The 11,259-nt window shown below is 45.3% G+C and overlaps 1 protein-coding gene across 1 annotated transcript in view; it reads right to left on the minus strand.

Annotated features, from left to right (window-relative positions):
* The window catches only part of LOC137571201 (serotriflin-like), an 86,099-nt gene extending 81,343 nt beyond the window's left edge, over nt 1-4,756 (minus strand). Inside the window, exon 1 of the mRNA XM_068280025.1 lies at nt 4,663-4,756. Within this exon, the coding sequence (XP_068136126.1) occupies nt 4,663-4,754 (92 nt within the window). The 5' untranslated portion in view covers nt 4,755-4,756. The remainder of the gene's footprint in view (nt 1-4,662) is intronic.
* Between the last annotated feature and the right edge of the window lie 6,503 nt (nt 4,757-11,259).

Raw genomic sequence — 11,259 nt, forward strand, 5'->3', positions numbered from 1 at the left:
AAAGGTGTATATGGTCATAATTATGCAAAATTGTGCGTTATTTTCCCCCTACAATTGTAATAATAATTATGCAAATTATGCTAAATTTCTCAAAATCAATTTTCAATTTTCTTGTCCTGTCCAATTGATACTTTTGTCAAAATCAAACAACATTTGACCGATTGGATATTTTGGAGGAAATGGCTCCCCACAGATTCGGTAAGAGTGATCAAATCTGCTGGAAATCATACAGAGAAATTGGTGTGTGTGCACCTTCAATGATCAGTTCATCTTATGCTAGGTACACACCATACAATTTTCTGGCAGATTTACCTACCAGATCGATTATTTCCAATATGTCCGATCTGAAGTTTAATCGATTTTTTAATCTTTTTTTAAAACCGTTTTTTAATCTTTTTTTTGATCGATTTTCATAGAACTGAACAAAAATCGTTCGCAAAAAAAAAGATTAACAAAATGGTCAGAAAATAAAAAAAAATATTGAAATTCAGATCGGACATGTTGTAAATAATCACTGCTTGCCACAGTGTGATTTTATCTGATAGATATCTTCCAGATAACACAATTCATCACGGTGCAGTTGGTTTACATTGGCAAATGTGTAAAGCCAAGTATACACTTCCAAACTTGATTTGCCAATTTTAACACCTTCACGTGGTATGATGGCCTAAAGTTTTTGAGCACTTTGAATAGTATGTGCAGTCAAGCTCTCATTCTACATGGAGGTGGTAAAATTTGCCAATCAGTGGCTAATCGAAATTGGATAAGTGTACACATGCTCCCCTTTCCCAGCTGTCCCCTAATCCAAGGAAGCAGAGGGAAAGGTTCAAGAGCAGGGTCAGGGGGGTGGGATCAGGGGTCCATCAAGGTTCATTTTGCCCCAGGGCCCCAGAATTGCTTCAACCGACCCTGGAACCATCGATGGTCTTCACTGCATATTTCATTAAGTAACCGCCTGCACTGCTCGTAAACTGTGCGATCTTCACAATATCTCTCAGATAAAATCTTGCAGTCTATCACCAGCATTATTCATCCTGAGATGTTATATACAGGTAATGCTGTCAGTGCAAAAATAAATAGTACATGACCTTTACTAAGGAACTATTATGGCAATTTAAGAGCTCTGAAATTATTGCACAAATTTCAAAAATGTAAGTTGAAGACTTTTGTAAAAATGTAATTGTTTTCTGAGAAATCAACAGGTTTACAAAGATGCATATTGTGAGTAGGAATGGTGGAAACTGCTGTATTGCAAATCCCCTAAGATTTTGACATTTTACACGGCATTCAAAACAAATTCCTAAGTGGGCTTGGAACCCACTGGCAGTGGGATCACACACATAGAATTACATTAGCTAGATCGTTTCAAATCACAAGTAATTAAAAAAGCACTGCTAGTGGGTTCCATGCATTAAAGGGACTCTAAACAGAAGAAAAAAAAATGCCAAATTGAACTTACCTTGGGTTTCCCTCCAGCCCCCCATAGCCCACGTGGTTCTTCTGTGTCCTCTGGGCTCCTTCCGTTCCACTTCTGGTGGCTCTGTTAGGGCATGACTTTCCCGGGAGTCATGCTTTTCTGCGCATGCGTGGCCTGTTCGTGCACCCGTCTCACACGCATGCCCATTGCTGTGAGCATTCTACATGCACGCAGTTCTAATAGCGCATGCGGCAGAACATTTAAGGCAAAATTGTGTGCTAATGAAGCCAATACGGAGCTCGAATGTAGGAAGCCCAGAGGACACATAGGAACCTCATGGGCTAACGGGGGCTTCAGGAAGCCCCAGGTAAGTTAAGTTTGGCATTTTCTTCTTCTGTTCAGGGTCCCTTTAAAGAAAACCTGTACTGAAAAAAAGTTCCCCTGGGGGTACTCACCTCAGTAGCGGGAAACCTCTGGACCGAATCGAGGCTTCCCCCGTCCTCCTGTGTCCCACGGCGGTCTCGCTGCAGCCCCCGGAACGCACAGGCGACAAAACCCAACAGCCTGTTCAATATTCACCTTTCCAGGCTCCAGCGAGCGATGTTACGGCTCTTCTGACGGAGATAGGTGAAAATAGCCGATCTCCGTCGGGTCCGCACTACTGCGCAGGCGCAGGAGACTTGCGCCTGCACAGTAGAGCGGCCCGACAGAGATCGGCTATTTTCACCTATCTCCGTCAGAAGAGCGGATACTGCGCCTGCGCTGGAGCCCGAGAGGTAAATTTACATCGCTGCAGCTCCGGGAGGATTTTCTCCGCCGCCGTGGGACCGAGGAGGACGGGGGAAGCCTCGATAGGATCCGGAAACTTCCCCCACCCGAGGTGAGTACCCCCAGGGGAGGTTTTTTCATTACAGATTTTCTTTAAGCAGATTCTGAGATTGCATTGTGGAAATGTAGAATTGCAAAATTATTGTGAATATATTTTGGCACTGATGTTACGGTTAAATATATCGGTGCAAAAATTTCTGATAATCATTCCCCTTTCTGTCTGTGTAAACACACTATTCATGCAGGGCATGGGGAACATACTGCTAAATGCAGATATTTATTAAAAAGCTATTTTTATAGATGGGGTGGAGGGATAAGGAGGTTGACATTTTTTTTACATATTTTTAATCAAAAAAACATGCAATATTTAAAAAAAAAAATCTAATGGCGTTATTATAAAACTGTAATTATACTGTATAGAACAATCGGGCCAATAAAAAAAAATGTGATATTATTTACAATTGTTGTTGGTAGATGTTTCGAATGGGCGGGAGAAAAGAGGCTAAGCCAAGCCAGCACCTGTCATTTCACAAGGAAAAAATGCTTCTTTCTGCTAATCAGTGTTGCTCGCAAATTTTCGCCAAACATTGAAAATGGCAATTTTAATTTCAAGAAAATTTTCCCAAAAATCCTTTTAGTGAAAAACGTATTTTAGTAATACTGGAAACATTTGCTAAAAAAAATCTTTCTTTTTCTATTTTTACAGTGAAAATGTGAAAAAACGTTTATCTTAGCGTGAAAATTTGTGAAAAAAAATTAGAAGAATCACAAAACGGAAATTTTGCTGCAAAGTCAAATTTGACATTACTTTCACAAAAATGAATCAAAAAGAATATCGCCATTTTCGCTCATCACTGTTAATAATTCGCCCTTTCCTGACCCCTGCCACCACCAAACTCCTCATCCATGCCCTCATAATTTCCCGCCTCGACTACTGCAATGCCCTTCTGTCTGGACTCCCTAAGACCCGAATAGCCCCACTGCAGTCCATCATGAATGCGGCTGCCAGAATTATCCACTCCTCCCATCGCTCCACCAGGGCGGCTCCCCTCCGTGAATCCCTCCACTGGCTTCCTATCCAGTCCAGAATCAGATTCAAGATATTGTGTCTGACCTACAAATCCATCCACAAAACCTGTCCAACCTACATTTCTGATCTTACTCAGAGATACACACCAAGCCGCTCACTCCACTCCTCCAATGAACTTCGCCTGACCGTCCCCCGCATCACCCAGTCCCATGCACGCCTCCAAGACTTCTCAAGAGCAGCTCCGACACTATGGAACTCCCTACCTCCACCCATTAGGGCAGCCCCCTCCTTCAACACCTTCAAGAAGGCCCTCAAAACTCACCTTTTCACTCTTGCCTACCACCCCTCACAATTGCTCTAAACCCACAGCCGAACTCTGGTCCCCTACCTCTCGTGTCCCTACCTCTCCCTCTAGATTGTAAGCCTTTGGGCAGGGTCCTCACTCCTTTTGTGTCCTACCTGATCATGCACCTCCATTACTGTGCACCCATGCTATGCATTTGAGTGAACCTAACTTGCCTAATCTCCATGCTCCCCTCCAGTGACTGACTAAGCATTACCTTGTACTCATACTGTGCTGTGTGATCTGGTTTTCTTGTATTCCTGTATTGTCATATTGCTGTTTGTCACCCCTAAATATTGTCTGTAACCTAAATTAATGTCCAGCGCTGCGTAATATGTTGGCGCTTTATAAATACAACAAATAAATAAATAAATAAAGACATAAAATAATAATTGCTCTTATCAGTCCATCAAACCTACAGAAAATCTAGAAATTATACTCTTTAAAACACAACGGAAGGGATTAACAACAACAACAAAAAATGTGAAAAGGAAATTAAAAAGTGCAGTTGCTTAAATTGTGCAATAAATAAGCATGATAAATTCTCATTAAAATGTGTAATTCCCTTTGAATGTAAATGTAGTCACATTTTGACTGTAAGGGTATCAGTGATAAGAGATGAAGCCAGAGGCGGGACAAGGTCCCCCAGTACCCAAGGCTGAGACACCAAAGTACGCCCCTCCATCCCTCCCACCCCAGCTGTCACACACTGATTACTGATTAGACTAAGAGGCGTCCCAGGGCCCACAACCTCCCCAACACCTTAATCTCTAGTTATCTGACTTGAAGTCACTGCCATGCATCTCTGCTTCAAACACAATAGAGGAATGATAGCTGAGTGAGTTGTGCGCCCCCTCCTACACTGCACCCTGAGGCTGGAGCCTCTCTCGCCTTTGCCTCGGCCCGGCCCTGGATGAAGCTATACCAGTAGGCTTACAACAATCTACTATGATATTACATTACCTTATTTTGAATGCAGGTGAGTTGTTATTTCTTACAGCTCTGTATGTGACAGAGCTCTCTAGATAATGTTAGGCTGCGTACCTGAGTGTTGTATATAAGGCTAGTTCCAGGAAATCTTCCTTCTCAACTTCCTGTTGGCTTTCCTTCCTGTTTTTTTTTTCTCTTGTCTTCATCGCTGAAACACAATGTTACAAGTCGATAAACACCTTGTACTTATGGCATTCCTCCACCGTGCTACAAATAATCCATGACAATGAACAAGCATAATTCTGGAGGAATGTTCATTGTGTGCATTTGCTTGTTGTGATTACATTATGCTAAATATAGCTTGTCAGGTGCTGACTACCTATGCATCCACTTTGTGACAAGATAATGCTTTGTGATCGTCGTTTGTTTAGTGGAAACGCGCATGTGAGCGCACGCTTCCTGTAGGAACTCTGAGGACCTTCTCTGGAACTGGTACAGGATGGGAATGGGTTCATGATGGAACATGTTGGCAAGGTTCAATGATGGCATGTGCCAAATGGCCTGGGCTATAACCTCCCTGGCGTTCTATTAAGATCGCCAGGGCGGCTGCGGGAGGGTTTTTTTCAATAAAAAAAAAAACTATTACATGCAGCCAACTGAAAGTTGGCTGCATGAAAGCCCACTAGAGGGTGCTCCTAATGCGTACTTCTGATCGCCTCTGGCGATCAGAAGTAACAAGTAAGGCCACAATAAGCAGCCTTCCTTGTTTCGCTTTCCTCCTCGCCATGGCGACGACCGGAGTGACGTCATGGACGTCAGCCGACGTCCTGACGTCTGCCGCCTCCGATCCAGCCCTTAGCGCTGGCCGGGAACTGTTTGTTCCGGCTGCGCTGGGCTCGAGCGGCTGGGGGGACCCTTTTTCGCCGCGGCGGCGATCAGGTAGCACACGCGGCTGGCAAAGTGCCGGCTGCGTGTGCTCCTTGTTATTTAAAACAAATCGGCCCAGCAGGGCCTGAGCGGCACACTCCGGCGGTAATGGATGAGCTGAGCTCGTTCAGACCGCTAAGGAGGTTAAACCACATTAATCCTCACAAAGCAGCTGGCCCCAATGAAATTCCTGGAAAGGTCCTAAAACACTGTGCTAAACAGCTTAGAACAGTGTTCACCAGTATGTTCAACAGCTCTCTAGAGCAAGCCAATGTCCCCACATGCCTAAAATCCATCACAATTGTACCTATTAGTGTTGGGCGAACAGTGTTCGCCACTGTTCGGGTTCTGCAGAACATCACCCTGTTCGGGTGATGTTCGGGTTCGGCCGAACACCTGATGGTGTTCGGCCAAACTGTTCGGCCATATGGCCGAACTAAGAGCGCATGGCCGAACGTTACCCGAACGTTCAGCTAGCGCTGTGATTGGCCGAACGGGTCACGTGTAGTGTTGGGCGAACATCTAGATGTTCGGGTTCGGGCCGAACATGGCCGAACTCCGAACATAATGGAAGTCAATGGGGACCCGAACTTTCGTGCTTTGTAAAGCCTCCTTATATGCTACATACCCCAAATTTACAGGGTATGTGCACCTTGGGAGTGGGTACAAGAGGAAAAAAAAATTAGCAAAAAGAGCTTATAGTTTTTGAGAAAATCGATTTTAAAGTTTCAAAGGGAAAACTGTCTTTTAAATGCGGGAAATGTCTGTTTTCTTTGCACAGGTAACATGCTTTTTGTCGGCATGCAGTCATAAATGTAATACATATAAGAGGTTCCAGGAAAAGGGACCGGTAACGCTAACCCAGCAGCAGCACACGTGATGGAACAGGAGGAGGGTGGCGCAGGAGGAGAAGGCCACGCTTTGAGACACAACAACCCAGGCCTTGCATGAGGACAAGAAGCGTGCGGATAGCATGCTTTTTGCCGCCATGCAGTCATAAATGTAATACAGATGAGAGGTTCAATAAACAGGGACCGGAAACGCTAACCCATCACAGATGTTCATTGTTCATGTTACTTGGTTGGGGTCCGGGAGTGTTGCGTAGTCGTTTCCAATCCAGGATTGATTCATTTTAATTTGAGTCAGACGGTCTGCATTTTCTGTGGAGAGGCGGATACGCCGCCGATCTGTGACGATGCCTCCGGCAGCACTAAAACAGCGTTCCGACATAACGCTGGCTGCCGGGCAAGCCAGCACCTCTATTGCGTACATTGCCAGTTTGTGCCAGGTGTCTAGCTTCGATACCCAATAGTTGAAGGGTGCAGATGGATTGTTCAACACAGCTACGCCATCTGACATGTAGTCCTTGACCATCTTCTCCAGGCGATCGGTGTTGGAGGTGGATCTGCACGCTTGCTGTTCTGTGTGCTGCTGCATGGGTGTCAGAAAATTTTCCCACTCCAAGGACACTGCCGATACCATTCCCTTTTGGGCACTAGCTGCGGCTTGTGTTGTTTGCTGCCCTCCTGGTCGTCCTGGGTTTGCGGAAGTCAGTCTGTCGGCGTACAACTGGCTAGAGGAGGGGGAGGATGTCAATCTCCTCTCTAAAGTCTCCACAAGGGCCTGCTGGTATTCTTCCATTTTGACCTGTCTGGCTCTTTCTTCAAGCAGTTTTGGAACATTGTGTTTGTACCGTGGATCCAGAAGGGTATAAACCCAGTAATTGGTGTTGTCCAGAATGCGCACAATGCGTGGGTCGCGTTCAATGCAGTCCTAGGCCGAAGAGGTCATAGCCTAGGGTCACAAAACCTGTTTATTTGGGCAATTTCAATGGTGGCGAGTCTGACGTACATAAATCGCAGCAATGGCCGTTAGCAACGTCTGAATCTCACGAAATGTCTCATGCAGGTAGAAGACATATTGTTAGACTTGGATTCCAAAGATGGGGTCCCTACATCTCTGCAAACCAGAGTTACAGGGGTCCAAAATTGGTAAAATCCCCCATAGGATTTCATTGCCTCCCTATTTCACTTTCCAAAATCTCACATCTTTTCAAAGGGCAATGGCTCAGCAGTACCAAATTTTCTAGCATTGTAGGGACCCTTAGGGGGAACATGACTGGTGAGTTTCGGGCCCCTAGGCCGAAGAAGTCATAGCCTAGGGTCACAAAAACCTGTTTATTTGGGCTATTTCAATGGTAGTGATGGTGACGTACATAAATCGCAGCAATGGCCGTTAGCAAAGTCTGAATCTCACGAAATGTCTCATGCAGGTAGAAGACATATTGTTAGACTTGGATTCCAAAGATGGGGTCCCTACATCTCTGCAAACCAGAGTTACAGGGGTCCAAAATTGGTAAAATCCCCCATAGGATTTCATTGCCTCCCTATTTCACTTTCCAAAATCTCACATCTTTTCAAAGGGCAATGGCTCAGCAGTACCAAATTTTCTAGCATTGTAGGGACCCTTAGGGGGATCATGACTGGTGAGTTTTGCCACTGCTGAGCCATTGCCCTTTGAAATGGTGTGAGATTTTGGAATGGTAAATAGGAGGCCCAATGAAAGCCTATGGGGGATTTTACCAATTTTGGACCCCTGTAACTCTGGTTTGCAGAGATGTAGGGACCCCATCTTTGGAATCCAAGTCTAACAATATGTCTTCTACCTGCATGAGACATTTCGTGAGATTCAGACTTTGCTAACGGCCATTGCTGCGATTTATGTACGTCACCATCACTACCATTGAAATAGCCCAAATAAACAGGTTTTTGTGACCCTAGGCTATGACCTCTTCGGCCTAGGGGCCCGAAACTCACCAGTCATGTTCCCCCTAAGGGTCCCTACAATGCTAGAAAATTTGGTACTGCTGAGCCATTGCCCTTTGAAAAGATGTTAGATTTTGGAAAGTGAAATAGGGAGGCAATGAAAGCCTATGGGGGATTTTACCAATTTTGGACCCCTGTAACTCTGGTTTGCAGAGATGTAGGGACCCCATCTTTGGAATCCAAGTCTAACAATATGTCTTCTACCTGCATGAGACATTTCGTGAGATTCAGACTTTGCTAACGGCCATTGCTGCGATTTATGTACGTCACCATCACTACCATTGAAATAGCCCAAATAAACAGGTTTTTGTGACCCTAGGCTATGACCTCTTCGGCCTAGGGGCCCGAAACTCACCAGTCATGTTCCCCCTAAGGGTCCCTACAATGCTAGAAAATTTGGTACTGCTGAGCCATTGCCCTTTGAAAAGATGTGAGATTTTGGAAAGTGAAATAGGGAGGCAATGAAATCCTATGGGGGATTTTACCAATTTTGGACCCCTGTAACTCTGGTTTGAAGAGATGTAGGGACCCCATCTTTGGAATCCAAGTCTAACAATATGTCTTCTACCTGCATGAGACATTTCGTGAGATTCAGACTTTGCTAACGGCCATGGCTGAGATTTATGTACGCCACCATCACTACCATTGAAATAGCCCAAATAAACAGGTTTTTGTGACCCTAGGCTATGACCTCTTCGGCCTAGGGGCCCGAAACTCACCAGTCATGTTCCCCCTAAGGGTCCCTACAATGCTAGAAAATTTGGTACTGCTGAGCCATTGCCCTTTGAAAAGATGTGAGATTTTGGAAAGTGAAATAGGGAGGCAATGAAATCCTATGGGGGATTTTACCAATTTTGGACCCCTGTAACTCTGGTTTGCAGAGATGTAGGGACCCCATCTTTGAAATCCAAGTCTAACAATATGTCTTCTACCTGCATGAGACATTTCGTGAGATTCAGACGTTGCTAACGGCCATTGCTGCAATTTATGTACGTCACCATCACTACCATTGAAATAGCCCAAATAAACAGGTTTTTGTGACCCTAGGCTATGACCTCTTTGGCCTAGGGGCCCGAAACTCACCAGTCATGTTCCCCCTAAGGGTCCCTACAATGCTAGAAAATTTGCCACTGCTGAGTAATTGCCCTTTGAAAAGATGTGAGATTTTGGAACTGTAAATAGGAGGCCCAATGAAAGCCTATGGGGGATTTTACCAAATTTGGAGCCCTGTAACTCTGGTTTGCAGAGATGTAGGGAACCCATCTTTGGAGCCCAAGTCTAACAATATGTCTTCTACCTGCATGAGACATTTCGTGAGATTCAGACGTTGCTAACGGCCATTGCTGCGATTTATGTATGTCAGACTCGCCACCATTGAAATTGCCCAAATAAACAGGTTTTGTGACCCTAGGCTATGACCTCTTCGGCCTAGGACTGCATTGAACGCGACCCACGCATTGTGCGCATTCTGGACAACACCAATTACTGGGTTTATACCCTTCTGGATCCACGGTACAAACACAATGTTCCAAAACTGCTTGAAGAAAGAGCCAGACAGGTCAAAATGGAAGAATACCAGCAGGCCCTTGTGGAGACTTTAGAGAGGAGATTGACATCCTCCCCCTCCTCTAGCCAGTTGTATGCCGACAGACTGACTTCCGCAAACCCAGGACGACCAGGAGGGCAGCAAACAACACAAGCCGCAGCTAGTGCCCAAAAGGGAATGGTATCGGCAGTGTCCTTGGAGTGGGAAAATTTTCTGACACCCATGCAGCAGCACACAGAACAGCAAGCGTGCAGATCCACCTCCAACACCGATCGCCTGGAGAAGATGGTCAAGGACTACATGTCAGATGGCGTAGCTGTGTTGAACAATCCATCTGCACCCTTCAACTATTGGGTATCGAAGCTAGACACCTGGCACAAACTGGCAATGTACGCAATAGAGGTGCTGGCTTGCCCGGCAGCCAGCGTTATGTCGGAACGCTGTTTTAGTGCTGCCGGAGGCATCGTCACAGATCGGCGGCGTATCCGCCTCTCCACAGAAAATGCAGACCGTCTGACTCAAATTAAAATGAATCAATCCTGGATTGGAAACGACTACGCAACACTCCCGGACCCCAACCAAGTAACATGAACAATGAACATCTGTGATGGGTTAGCGTTTCCGGTCCCTGTTTATTGAACCTCTCATCTGTATTACATTTATGACTGCATGGCGGCAAAAAGCATGCTATCCGCACGCTTCTTGTCCTCATGCAAGGCCTGGGTTGTTGTGTCTCAAAGCGTGGCCTTCTCCTCCTGCGCCACCCTCCTCCTGTTCCATCACGTGTGCTGCTGCTGGGTTAGCGTTACCGGTCCCTTTTCCTGGAACCTCTTATATGTATTACATTTATGACTGCATGCCGACAAAAAGCATGTTACCTGTGCAAAGAAAACAGACATTTCCCGCATTTAAAAGACAGTTTTCCCTTTGAAACTTTAAAATCGATTTTCTCAAAAACTATAAGCTCTTTTTGCTAAAAAAAAATTTCCTCTTGTACCCACTCCCAAGGTGCACATACCCTGTAAATTTGGGGTATGTAGCATGTAAGGAGGCTTTACAAAGCACAAAAGTTCGGGTCCCCATTGACTTCCATTATGTTCGGAGTTCGGGTCGAACACCCGAACATCGCGGCCATGTTCGGCCTGTTCGGCCCGAACCCGAACATCTAGATGTTCGCCCAACACTAGTACCTATTCCAAAATAAGCAGTGGTAAGGTCCTTAAAGAGGAATTGTCACGAAAATCTTAAAATTTAAAATGCATACAAATAAGAAGTACATTTCTCCCAGAGTAAAATGAGCCATAAATTAGTTCTCTCCTATGTTGATGTCACTCACAGTAGGTAGTAGAAATCTGACATTACCGACAGGTTTTGGGCTAGTCCATCTCTTTATGGGGGATTCTCAGCATGGCC

The sequence above is a fragment of the Hyperolius riggenbachi genome, chromosome 4 (assembly GCF_040937935.1).
Source record: "Hyperolius riggenbachi isolate aHypRig1 chromosome 4, aHypRig1.pri, whole genome shotgun sequence".
In the NCBI taxonomy this organism is placed as follows: Eukaryota; Metazoa; Chordata; class Amphibia; order Anura; family Hyperoliidae; genus Hyperolius; species Hyperolius riggenbachi.